The sequence below is a fragment of the Mesoplodon mirus genome (assembly GCF_964341445.2).
Source record: "Mesoplodon mirus genome assembly, chromosome: 3".
Taxonomy (NCBI): domain Eukaryota; kingdom Metazoa; phylum Chordata; class Mammalia; order Artiodactyla; family Ziphiidae; genus Mesoplodon; species Mesoplodon mirus.
In genome coordinates, this window is record NC_138978.1 from 102,739,295 (window position 1) to 102,752,921 (window position 13,627).

Here is a 13,627-nt window from a genome sequence, read left to right on the forward strand (position 1 = left end):
ACTCCCCAGTGCAGGCCAACAAGGCGGTAACTAGGAGATTCTCCGATCTAGCAACTCATTTGGTGCCTTGGGAAGAAGAAGGGACCAGTTGAGAAATAAGCCTTAACTGGAAGAGAAAGGAAACTTCTAATCCTTATTAAAAATCCCATGACAGGGCTTCCCTGGTGGTGCAGTGGTTGGGAGTCCACCTGCCAATGGGGGACACGGGTTCGTGCCCCGGTCTGGGAAGATCCCACATGCTGCGGAGTGGCTGGGCCTGTGAGCCATGGCCGCTGAGCCTGCGCGTCCGGAGCCTGTGCTCCGCAATGGGAGAGGCCACAACAGCGAGAGGCCCACGTACCACAAAAAAAAAAAAATCCCATGACAGTTACCAAATAAAAATAATTCCCACAAACCCAGGTGATAATGGTTACCAGCACTTAGCAAATTCTTACTTACAATGTGTCAGCTATGTGCTGGCTCCAGTAAGTAGGTGTTATTATTCCTGCTCTACAGGTGAAAGCACAAAGGCTCAGAGAGGTCAAGTAACTTGCTGAAAGTGACACAGCTACTAAATGATTAAGCAGGATCCAAACCCAGATCTGTCTGACTTAAAACTCTTATTCCATTCTACCAAACTGCCTGTCAGGTAATAGAGAGAGAGAGGAGGTCTCACCATTATCACCTGCTTACCTGCAGGTGACACAGTAGTCACATTAGAAATAGTGGTGACAGTAGTAGTAGGCAGTATTGCGCTGGCACTCTGTAAAGCAGTGGTTTTTATTCTGGAGAAAGTAAATCTCCTGGAAATTAAAAAAAATTATTTGCATGAAGTATGTATATTTTTCAGGCTACAGGAAACAGGTCTTTTTTTCAAATTCTTGAAAGCGTTTGTAATTCAAAAAAGGTGAAATCCATTGCTTTAAAGAGGGATTCATTGAAATAGTTCTTGCTCTCCAGGGGTTCACAGGGTTAAAGCAGAACTAAACTAGGTATAAGAGGAATATACAGAGGGCCTTCCCTGGTGGCACAGTGGATAAGACTCCACACTCCCAATGCAGGGGGCCTGGGTTCGATCCCTGGTCAGGGAACTAGATCCCACATGCATGCTGCAACTACGAGTTCTCATGCCGCAACTAGGAGTTTGCATTCCGTAACTAAGAAGCCCACGTGCTGCAACTAAACGTGCCGCAACTAAGACCTGGCACGGCCGAAATAAATAAATAAATATTTTTTTAAAAAAGAACATACAGAGAGTAAAGTAAGTAAAAATGATAATAACATTTTTCATTAAGTTCAGGTCAAGGCTTAGAGATAGTGCTGTGAGGCCTGGGGGTGGGGAAAGTGGAAAGAGGTGGATTAAACCGTCACCTTATTTGCGTAGGATCATTGCATGGAGAAGGGGAAATACAGAGGTGGAAGGCCTTCATTCTAGGCATATATTAAGAGACAATTCAGAGACAGAATTGGAGTGAGAGGATGAAGCACTGTCCTAGCTTTCCTATGTTTTGCTTCAACCCTTCAGGAGTAGAAAAACCACCTGCACAGTCAGGGTTCTGAGGCACCTGGAAGATGGCGAGTTCCAGGGAATTGGTGGTAAACCTGCAAGATGCTCCTTCTGGCTACCTCCCTCCTTGCTGGTCCTTTGGCCAGTCCACCTCTCCGTGCCCTGCTCCACAGGGCAGGCCCAGTGGTTTCTCATCAGCACCAGGGAGAGGCACAAATGGTGTATCTGAGCAGGGCTTTAGGGACCGAAAATGATGCCGCTCAGGCAAAGGGAAGGTGGGCATGCAGGATTGTCTACTTTCTGCAATGTCTGTATTGTGCCTCACCCCAAGGTCTTGGGCGTTATAGCATCGTGAGCAAGTGGTCAAGAGCTCTGCTTTTTTAACTTCAAATATTTGTCCTTGCATCTGCCATTTAGAAAAAGGATCCTCCACCTGCAGAGTGCGGCCAGCCTGCACAGACAAAGATTACTTCTACACTCACACGGCCTGTGATGCCAGTGGAGAGGTGGGTAGCACGGTCATGGGGCCCCTTTGCCTGCTCCTTGGGCTTTGCCAGATCCAGACCTCCAGTGGCCAGTGAAGCTGGCACCCAAGAAAACCCCACAGACCTCTGCAGTGACCCTGGGGCCAGTGGGGAAGCAAAATGAGATGACCTCATTTATTTTCAGGTCAGAAGCTGTTTTTGCCACATTTGTTCCGCTGCTTATTCATATATGCTCTGTTTCAAAAAACACCTTCATTTTCTTTTCCTTGGTTTCCTCCATTTGCTTCGCCCCCTGGGCAATGGCTGCCTGTCCACGCGTACTTATTTCTTCACAGAACTCATCAGACTTGTCCCCTCGGCGCTGCTCTTGTGGGCTGGCAAAGGGGATGATTCCTACTTTCTGGCTCACTGGAGAATGGCCTGACTTGTTCCGTCTCTGCTGGCTCCCTCTTTCCCCCCAGGCTTTCTGCCTCAGAAAGACTTTCCTCTGTAGTCTGCTCTGCCATTGAGTCAACAGGCATTTTTTGAGCATCAGCTGTTGTGCCTGGCACTGTGCTCCAGCTGGGGAATCAGAGATGAGCAAGACGGGCTCCTGCCCTCAGAGGCTCACCATCCTGTGGGGGAGGGCAGGGACAAGGAAGATGGGCCTGACGGTGTGCAGGGCGCTGGGAGAACCCAGAAGAGGAGTGACCAGGATGGGGGTGGCGGGCAGGGAAGGTGTTTCAGAGGAGGTCATTTGTTCACATGTACAACCAGCCACTGTGCTGGGCGCTAAGGGTGCAGCAGCTCACAAAACCAAGGGAACGTCTACTCTCGTGGAGCTTAATTCCTGTTGGGGAGCAAGTGGAGGGAGAGACAACAGACAGACAACTAATGGGTGTATAATAATACATCAGATGGTAGTAAGTGGTAGGAAGAAAAACATAAAACAGGATTGGGAGATAAAGAATGACAGAGCTGTTTTAGAGAGGTAAGGATGACCTCTCTGAGGAGATGACATTTGAGCAGAGATCTGAGTGAGGTGAAGGGGAGCTCTCCAGGCAGGGGGCGCACAGCAGGTGTAGAGGGGGCAGGTGTGTGCCTGATGACTTCGAGGAACAACAGTAAATGAGGAGGGATGGCTCAAGGGCACAAGTGGAGGAATCTGTCTCAGATTAGACATTCTGAATGAACTGCCTATATCCCTAAATCAGAGCCTCTCAAGAAATAGGAGTGGGGAATTCTGCATCATTCAGCACTAAGCATATGCTTGGATATTAGGATGTATAAATGTTTCCTGGCTGGCTGGCTGGCTGGCCAAATCCTCTTTTTGCTAATTAAGCAAGGGATAAAGTCCAATCCTTTACGGTGATTGTTTCTATAGTCATCTCTTACTGCCCCCCCCCCCCCGGAACTGCCCCACCCCACCCTCATGTTTCAAGCAAAATCCCCTTCCTTAGCAACCAGGCGAAATGATATATCTTGTCAGTTGCACCTTAGACCCGGTTCTATAGTGTCTGGTGTTCTGCATGACCTTGTAAAACTTATTGTCCTTTCCTTGGCCTCAGTTGACCCACTAATTACATGAGGACAATCCTGCTCCTCTTATCCCTCCAGGGCATAACATGTGGCCGATTGTGGCTGTCTTTGCTTCCTTCTGCCCCACTCTTTCCCCTCCCGGCTTAGACCAAGGCATTCTAGATCCATAGTGTGCTCTGATGCCTGCAAGCCTGGGTGCCTGCCCTCCCCTGATCACCTTGAGGATCTTTAGATGCTGAGTGGGGCCAGAGCCAGTGCTCCCACCTTGCAGCCCCGCCAAAGCACAGCTCAGGTAGGAGCCCTGGAGTATACATGGTAAGGAGTGCACAGGAATATGCAGTCACCAGGAGTGCTTTACAGAAGCCTCAGCCCTCAGGCCCACACTGGTCCTGCTCGGGATTTTGTTTTCTAAGCTGTATTTTAAAATCAAGGGACTCCTATTATTGCCTTTATGGCCTTTGCTGTGTCTCAGTGCTTTCTCAAGGACCAGGATGGCCGATCCACTGGGGCTGCTGAGTGTGCTGCTCCAAGAGATGGCCTAAATCAGTCTACCAGCTCCCCAGACATTTCTCTCTATGAGACTCAAGGAGACAAGCCAGGTGAGATAAGGTTAGAGCGCTAGTCCAGGTCTCTGGTCACTGGCTGCTCTTCACAGGGAGAAAGGCTGAGCTGAGCAGGGAGAAGAGTTGTCTGTCTCAGGGCTCACCTCCAATGAAGGCAGCATGGGACCCTTTTAAGACCCTGTCATTTCTTATCCTTAATAAAATGGACCGATGCTTTATTCACCCACCTTTTCACATGTATGGTATGCTACACAGAGCATTTGCGTCATCACCTCAATGCAATCCTTTTGTTTCTGACTTGCCCTAGGGCCACATGGGAAGCTTCACACTGCCCAACCTCACCCCTGATTCACCAAGGCCTCCTGTAATTCATCTCCTCTTCTCTATCCAATTTCTCCATCAAAAGACTAGGGACGACCCTAATAAGTGACAGATACAATGCTTCTCTTGTCCACTGACTTGGTGGCTGACCGTTCCTCTTGCCTTCTTCCCCTGGTTTTTTTGAGATATAACTGACACAGAACATTGTGTAAGTTTAAGGTGTACAATGTATTGATTTTATACACTTACATACTGCAAGATGATGACCACCATAGAGCTAGCTAACAGCTCCATCAGGTCACATAATTACCATTTCTTTTTTGTGGTGAGAATGTTTAATAGCTACTCTCTTAGCAGCTCTCAAGTATATAATAGAGTATTATTAACTCTAACCACCTGTACCTTAGATACCCAGAACTTACTGGTCTTATAACTGGAAGTTTGTGTTCTTTAACCAACATCGTTCCTCTTGCCTGGATGTCCCAGAGAACGTAGTGTCCGTACCCCCATGGGGATTGTTATTACGTGCTTGGTGCCCTTGCTAGACGGTGAGCTTCTTGAGGGCAGGGGCCACGTCATTCGTCTCTGAGTCACATAGATGTATTAGACTTGCTATAGATGCCTACTGAATAAGTGAAAAAGCAAAGAAAACACTTGGAAGACAAACTGGGACACCTCAGCCAACCTCTCTTCCCCCCTGGGGTTACATAAGCCACCTCTACTCCATGCCTTTTCATGTTCTGGGATTTTCACCAGCAGGTTTTCCTGTGACAGTGGTAGTAATAAGATTCTACACTGGAATCAGAGCTTTCTCTGGAGGCAACTGGTCCCCCCATTCCATCCGACACACGAGTCCTCATTAAGTCTATCCCTCTTCACCCAGTCAACATTCATTCAGCAGATATTTATTGAGCATGACCATGTGCCGGGCACTACGCGACGGGCCTGGGATATACCGGTGACCAAAACAAAGTGCCCCACCGTGGTGGAGCTTTCATTGGAGGCCAGAATGCCCCCACTCTCAAGGTAAATTCCTGAAGATAATCCCACACAGGCAGGCTGAGTCATGCTTTGTTTCTGCAGACACAGCTCATGTACAAATGGGCCCAGCCGAAAATCTGCGGTGAGGACCTGGAGGGGGCAGTGAAGCTGCCCGCCTCTGGCGTGAAGACCCGCTGCCCACCTTGCAACCCTGGTTTCTTCAAGACCAACAGCAGCACCTGCGAGCCCTGCCCTTATGGCTCTTATTCCAATGGCTCCGGTAACCCCTCCCCCGCCCCACTCCCTGCCTCGCGTCTGTTCCCACACCACCCACATGGGTGGGCCATGTGGGCACTCCCAGTGTCAGCTGAACACGGGCTCTGTCCTTCCAAGGGAGGCAGGAAGGGCCAGGCCACCTCTGAGGACTATGCTCGGGAGAAGAGAGGTCAGGGTGGGCCCTGTTTGTAGGTCCGAGTCATACTTGAGAACTGCTGGCCTTCCTCCTCATTCCAACTTTGAATGTGACTCAGGCCTGAAGGGACCCAATCCTCACATCAGAGGCTTCCAGCATGTGGCAGGGATGCTACCTAGAAGGTTTAGGGAGCTGGGATGGCCACATTGACACAATCAGAATTTGTAAGCCACTCTGCAAAAAAGGCGTTGGGGGGATTTGTATACCTATAAATGTGAAGGCATTTGAGGATAACAATGTGACAAATAATATTAACTATATATATCAGACCAGAGGATATGTTTAAGCTTTAAAATGAATAATTTGATGGGCCAGTAGCCTAACTGGAATATGAGAATGAAGGGTCAGTGTTTACACCCTGAGTTTGTTAAATACATTGTCAGAATGCTTTCAAGTCAGCTTGATGTCACTCTGCAACGGTGCTCAGCACCACTCTTGTTGGGCTGCCCACCCCTGTTGCCACTTGTCTGTGTGACAGCAGCTCCAGTACGGGTGGCCGTGGCCTTCCTGCTGAATGCGTGGATCTTACGGCTCCCCCAGATTGTAGCCACTGCCCGGCGGGGACCGAACCAGCCGTGGGATTCGAATACAAATGGTGGAACACGCTGCCCGCGAACATGGAAACGACCGTCCTCAGTGGGATCAACTTTGAGTACAAGGGCATGACAGGTAACTGCCTCCCTCCTGACTGTGAGCTTTCAGCTCACTGCACTGCCACAGGGGCTTTTCCCACCTCACGTTTCTTCATAATAGGGATGTCTGGAGAAAAATGAGCTAATCATGCCATGCACTCCCTTGCGTGCTCCACTGCCCATGGACATATAATATATATACTGGCAAGCCTTTGTTTTAGAGACAGAAACAGAACTAGAAACAATGTGTACACACTCCAAAGGCCATGCTCTGAGAGTTTCAGAGACTTTGACCAAAGTAGCCAGACAAGTAACATGGTTTGTTTGGCAGTGATTCTGAACGCCTCAAAGGATGGTGTTATCTCTCTTCCAGAGTGTCATCAGGGTGCACATTTGCCCCGCACCCAAGACCACTGGGCATTAACTCTTCCCTCTCCTTTTCCAGGCTGGGAGGTGGCTGGTGATCACATTTATACAGCTGTTGGAGCCTCAGACAATGACTTCATGATTCTCACTCTGGTTGTGCCAGGATTTAGGTGAGGAGTACAAAGCTAAAGGGAAGCCCACACCACCCTTGGCCACATCCAAGTCTCACATAGCTAGGAGTGTTGTAGAGGAGAGGGCTTCTGGCTTGTGGAAGTGTCAGTTCAGAACAGAGATCATGGTTATGGTCTGATAAAGTTAACCTGAATGCTAACACTCATTCTTAGTTGCTGCCCATGCTGATTACCTACTGCTCTCTCATCCCGTCTAGCTTCTCCCATCATTTGGCCACATGCAACTTGAATTCCTCCTCCTCACAGCATCAGATAAGATTTTAAAAACCTGTAAAAAAATAGGGCCACAGGTGACCATAGACATTTCATCTTTATTTGGGGCAAGAAGATTGGGAGGGGGCCTCCCTGGTGGCGCAGTGGTTGAGAGTCCGCCTGCCGATGCAGGGGACACGGTTTGTGCCCCGGTCCGGGAAGATCCCACGTGCCGCGGAGCGGCTGGGCCCGTGAGCCATGGCCACTGGGCCTGCGCGTCCGGAGCCTGTGCTCCGCAACGGGAGAGGCCGCAACAGTGAGAGGCCCGCGTACCGCAAAAAAAAAAAAAAAAAAAGAAGATTGGGCGGGATTGTTCTTATATTTATCCCATATCCCAAGAAGACCTAGGATAATAAGCAATTTGCTTGCCATTAAAAAAAATACAGGCAGGGTGGTACGGTGCAAAGAACACGGGACAGGGAGATAGGGCACTTGAGCTTTGCCACTTACCGGCTAGGTGAACTTGGGAAAACCATTGTGCCCCTATAGGCTTTAGGCTCCTTGTCTGTAAAACAAGAGGGATTGACAGTCTGTGATTTTAAACTAACTCAGATTGAGATGATTCTTCTAGCCCAATCGGTTAGCACCACTGTGTAGGGAGGAGCTGGGAACTGGAGGTCCTCAGAATTCAAGCAAATGGCCAAAGCCAAAAGAAAAGCCGTAAATGGATTTCCAAAGCCAAAGTGAACTCTTCTGCATATATGTGCTTTAGAGGTCAGGGGGAACCACTGAATCGGTGTCCCAGTTGCAAATTTGGCTTCTCCATTCCCTCCTCAAGCTCCCTCCTTTCCATCCCTGGCACAGTGCTCAGCCACAGCGGTTGCTCAAAAGGTTTCCCTTCCCTTAATTTACATTACTCAGAGCCGAACAGCTATATCCCATGTTTATGAGGTAAGCAAACTTTTTAGACTTTTGGGAGGTAACACTCCCCAAAGTACTTTTCAATTTGCAAATATGATTATAGCAGCAAAGCACTTCCTCACCCCACTTATCCCCCCCCACCATCCCCACCCATCGGGCATGGCTGTCTTTCTCCAAAGAAGGACCAGCCTGAGAACCTTGTTAAAGAAACAAGTTGAAGTACCTGCTAATTCGATCCAGGCAAAACCCCCACTATCCCTGGGAGAGAGCTGCTGAGCGAATGCAGACAATTGACATCTTATGATAGTGATGCTTCTCAAACTTTAACGTGCATATGAATCACCTGGGAATCATGTTAATGCACAGATTCTGATTCAGTGGGTCTGGAGACCACATCTGCTTGTGAGGCTATACAGCATTTTACAAAGCACTTCCACATCTGTTATGCCTTCGGATCTTACCACAATGATGGGAGGTAAATAAGAAATATTATTACCTCCGTTTTACAGATGAGGAAACTATAGTTTGTCTAGGTCAAGTTCACACAGCTAGGGTGGCAGAATTGGACTTAGTCTATGCTCTTTCCAACATACTCAGAACTTAATCCTGTCCCCCAGCAGACCCTTTGCTGCCATCTGGGCTCTTCAATAAGCACTGTCTGCCTCTGGAACCGACTTTTGATTTCTGCCCCACAGACCTCCACAGTCCATGATGGCAGACACAGAGAATAAAGAGGTGGCCAGGATCACATTTGTCTTTGAGACCATCTGTTCTGTGAACTGCGAGCTCTACTTCATGGTGGTACGTTTTCCTTTCTTTGCCTGCTTTGAGGCTTCCAGGGACTATTGGGAAGGTTGGTCCCTCTGCCCTGTCGGGGTATCAACATAACTGACACCCTTGCTTACAGTGATTTCGCAGAGGAAGGGCCTGTTTGTCAGGAACTGCACCGTTTAATATGGGTCTAACCCACTGTGATGGCCCCCAGGATGGCAGCGGTATGGGCATCCTCTCCCCACCAGCCACCCAGCCATCATGCCTTCTTCACTTATCTGTCTTGGGTTCAGGGTATGAATTCTAGGACCAACAGTCCTGTGGAGACGTGGAGAGGTTCCAGAGGCAAACAGTCCTATACCTACATCATTGAGGAGAATGCTACCATGAGCTTCACCTGGGCCTTCCAGAGAACCTCTTTTCATGAGACAGTAAGCTCCACCCCTTACTCAGGTGCTCAGCACCCAGAAGAGACCTCTGAACCTGGAAGGATTCCTACATTAGCTTAAGTATGAGGTTGAGCTTCAGAATCCAGGGGTTAGAAGACTCCTAGGAGTCAAGCAAAGAATGCCTATTCCAGCCCCTGAGGAGCACCTAGCCTTGTCCAAATGATTTCCAGGGGAAAATGACACTGTAAACTCCTAAAATTACCCGTCCCTCCTCAGCAGACCTGCCCTGAGGACATGTGTGGTTCCTGACCTGGTATACCCTGTTCAGTCCTGCTCTTGTTTTTAATAATAATAACTCCGGTTTTGTTGTATTTTCTTAACTCAAAATAATGTAGGTTCACTGCAAGAAACCTTAGAAGATAGAAATAAGCAAAAAGAAGAAAATCCCCCATAATCCTACTACCCAGAGATAACCCAGTTAACATATGAAGTATCTCCTATACAGTCTTTTATTTCTCTACAAATACTTTTTTTTCTTTTATAAGGAAAAAAAACTGCTTTTTAAAAAAATATGAGCATCTACTGCATATTTCCCCACAGTACTTAATATTTTTATATGTCATTTAAATTGTTCAGTCTTATTTTAAAATGACACAAAATGTACATAAAGAGTTACTGTTAAGTGAGTAAAAAGAATAAGATGTTTCTAAAGATTTTTCTCAAGTATCATTGGATAAAAAATATTAAGTCATACTCTACTACTTCCAGAGCACTCAATTGCTACTGCTCAGGACTTGGCCCACTCTTGTCTCTGTTTCCAGGGAAGAAAGTACACCAATGACATCGCCAAGATCTACTCCATCAATGTCACCAATGCCATGGATGGTGTGGCTTCCTACTGCCGTCCTTGTGCCCTGGAAACCTCTGACATAGGCTCCTCCTGCACGTCTTGTCCTGCTGGCTACTATATTGATCGGGATTCAGGAACCTGCCACTCCTGCCCCCCTAACACAATCCTGAAAGCCCACCAGCCTTATGGCGCCCAGGCCTGCATGACCTGCGGTCCAGGAACCAAGAGCAACAAGGTGCCAGCAGTTGGCCGTGCATCCTAACCTTGGCCCTCTGAATGGGCCACCTCAGAGGGTGCCGGGTCCTGGGTGGGGTTCTTGAGGGGCTGATACCCAAGGACTCCCCCTAGTATACTCCCAGGTTGGCGTCCTAGAGGACACCCATCCAGGCTATGACCATAGATGGAGAGTTCCTAGCTGTAGTGGTTGGTTTTCAGGGCCTGGGCCTCAGTCGTGAGTGAGTCTCATCTTCAGGGGATGGGTAAGGGAGATCTGTGACCATCTGGTCCAGAGGGTTATTTGACATCTGTGCAGAGACCTGAAGGGAAGGAGTAGTGGGACCTGTGGCTCAAATTCAGCCTACTTCAGTCCAGCCTGTTATCATGGGAATTTGCCTCCTCTTTGTGGGGAGGGTAACCCGCCTTTGCTGGGACATATGGTTAATTGGCATATTGCTGTCTCCTTTCCCAGGGGTTTCTTCTAAAGTGGAGCAGCAGTGCTGTTTCCCCCATGCACTTCCTGAATCTAAGAAAATACTATGACCAGAAGCTCTTAGTTATTCATTAATGCTTTTAAGTGAACTTGAATTTTACTAGTCACAACCACATGGACACACATTTGTGAGGCGTTGTTTACACAGAGTCTGCAGATGCTGCGCAGTTTGGCTGTGCAATAAGTACATCAATTCTGCGGACCCCTGGCAACCTCTCTGGGGCACCCTGGACTTTTGCCACAGAATTCCTCCCTCAGGGCTCCCTCTGCTGCTGTGGGAGGGACTGACAGTTGTGTAAGGCCGCTGCTGCCTGGAGACCTTAAAATGAGCAAGAAAGGGGTTTATGGCTCAGTTTCCTACAGAGAGCCTGGGAAAAAGTAATCTGGGGTTCAGTGAGTTTTAAATGGGGGAGGGGGACCAGGCTTGTAGCTTCTCTTCTGCCATCTTGGACACCCTTCTTCCAGTTAGCACCTTGTTGTCTTTTGCTTGAAAGTAAGAAGGGCTATCTTGTGTCTTGAGAGAGTTTTATAATCTAGGCATAGGAACAAGGCTACAGAATCTGACTCAACTACCCACTGAAAAATAAGAGGTTTGGGTTTGTACATCATATATGTGCTAATAATTGAATGGCAAGATGTACATAAACCACACTAGCCCTTGTTTTGCATCTTTTAGTGCCCACCCCTAATCCATACTTCCTCTTCTCTCACCCTGCGTGGGCTGGACCAGGCCGGGGAGAGTGCCTGCCACTCTCCGTGGGGCCTCCTCGAGGCCCTGCCTGCGCAGCCAGCCTGACGTACCCCTTTCCCCTCAGATCCACTCCCTGTGCTACAATGACTGTACCTTCTCAGTCAGCACTCCAACCAGGACTTTTGACTACAACTTCTTGGCTTTGGAAAACACCGTCTCTCTGGCTGGAGGGCCAAGCTTCACTTCCAAAGGGCTGAAATATTTCCACCACTTTACCCTCAGTCTCTGTGGAAACCAGGTAAGCTGTGCAGGTACTGACCATGTGAGAACGGAAAGGGGGTGCCAGCGGATCAGAGGCCAGAGGACACGGGAGGTTCAGATCTCAGAGGACTGAGGAGATTCAAAGGTTTTTTAATGATTAATATTCTCCCTGAGGACCTTCTCCTCTAAAATCAAATCATCTGGATTATAAACATTTAGGAAAACAAACGTGTTTAAAATAAGGTGTAGGGAATTCCCTGGCGGTCCAGTGGTTAGGACTCCGTGCTTTCACTGCCAAGGCCCAGGTTCCATCCCTGGCTGGGGAACTGAAATCCCACAAGCTGCGTGGTGCAGCCGAAAAAATTTAAAAAAAATTTTTAATTAAAATAAAATAAAATAAGGTGTACATTTACTCCTCCCTGACCTTTATTCTCTCAAAATGATTATATAAAAACTATGCACAGGGCTTCCCTGGTGGCGCAGTGGTTGAGAGTCCGCCTGCCGATGCAGGGGACACAGGTTCGTGCCCCGGTTCGGGAAGATCCCACATGCCGCAGAGCGGCTGGGCCCGTGAGCCATGGCTGCTGAACCTGCACGTCCAGAGCCTGTGCTCCGCAACGCGAGAGGCCACAACAGTGAGAGGCCCGCGTACCGCAAAAAAAAAAAAAAAAAAAAAAAAAAAAACTATGCACATACATCAACTATACTTCAATTAAAAAAAAAACTATGCAGGAGAAAGACTTTTTCTCCTTAAAAAAGCAGTCTTCAGTAATCATGACACTTGCCTTTCATTTTCTAGAGGCTGAATAAAATAAATTACTCTTTATTTCATCTACATGTATCTTTGCTGACAGTACATGTTACCATCAGCATTTCAGACTGCTGCAAATATTTTGGATGCAAAATTCAAAGGCAGAAATGTAAAGGGTAATCACACCACCACTGCACTTGACTAAATGACAAACAAGCCAAGATTAGCGGTTGGAAAGTTAATTTCAAATGTTGCAAAATAAAACACGTCTTGAGCATTTAGTCTGTGACTGCGTGTGGAGGTTAGGCCTTTATACCACACAGCTTCTACCCATCTTCTGAACCAGCAAAAAAGTTGATTTGTGTTTATAGAGAGAACATGCCAAGAAATAAACTAATCTGTGAAAGATTAGAGACAGATGTCTCAATCTTGTTTTTAAGACGTCTTTGAAGAAGTTAAAGCCTCAGAAGTGACAGTGATAACTCAGGAATTGAGACTGATTAAAACAAGCCCCATGCAGCAAAAGTTTCAGTCAGTGAGTTAGGAGAGAGAAGATGGGAATTTGGAGAGTCTGTGAGTTTTCTTTTCTTTGCTCCCTTATTCTTATATAATCTAAAGTTTCCTTTCTGTTCTCACGTTCTTTACCTATTTCTTACAATCTTGAAAATAAACTGAGATACCAGATTTAGCAACTTAGCTCTATTTGTAATAAAATTTATCATATTGAAAATCCTACATTCTAAATGCTTGGTCCACTTAAATTTAAAATATTGAACAAATGATCTTATATTAGCAAACATGTTATATATTCATATTCCATAAATTTGAAGATTTATTTATTTTTTTTTTGGCTGTGTTGGGTCTTCATTTCTGTGCAAGGGCTTTCTCTAGTTGCGGCAAGCGGGAGCCACTCTTCATTGCGGTGCGCGGGCCTCTCACTGTCGCGGCCTCTCGTTGCGGAGCACAGGCTCCAGACGTGCAGGCTCAGTAGCTGTGGCTCACGGGCCCAGTTGCTCCAAGGCATGTGGGATCTTCCCAGACCAGGGCTTGAACCCGTGTCCCCTGCACTGGCAGGGA

The 13,627-nt window shown here is 47.6% G+C and overlaps 1 protein-coding gene across 1 annotated transcript in view; it reads left to right on the plus strand.

Annotated features, from left to right (window-relative positions):
* The window catches only part of ELAPOR1 (endosome-lysosome associated apoptosis and autophagy regulator 1), a 34,067-nt gene that overhangs the window by 14,577 nt on the left and 5,863 nt on the right, over positions 1-13,627 (plus strand). Inside the window, exons 7-14 of the mRNA XM_082612792.1 lie at positions 1,904-1,992; positions 5,457-5,634; positions 6,367-6,495; positions 6,904-6,994; positions 8,824-8,929; positions 9,193-9,330; positions 10,110-10,373; positions 11,663-11,836. Of these exons, the coding sequence (XP_082468918.1) occupies positions 1,904-1,992; positions 5,457-5,634; positions 6,367-6,495; positions 6,904-6,994; positions 8,824-8,929; positions 9,193-9,330; positions 10,110-10,373; positions 11,663-11,836 (1,169 nt within the window). The remainder of the gene's footprint in view (positions 1-1,903; positions 1,993-5,456; positions 5,635-6,366; positions 6,496-6,903; positions 6,995-8,823; positions 8,930-9,192; positions 9,331-10,109; positions 10,374-11,662; positions 11,837-13,627) is intronic.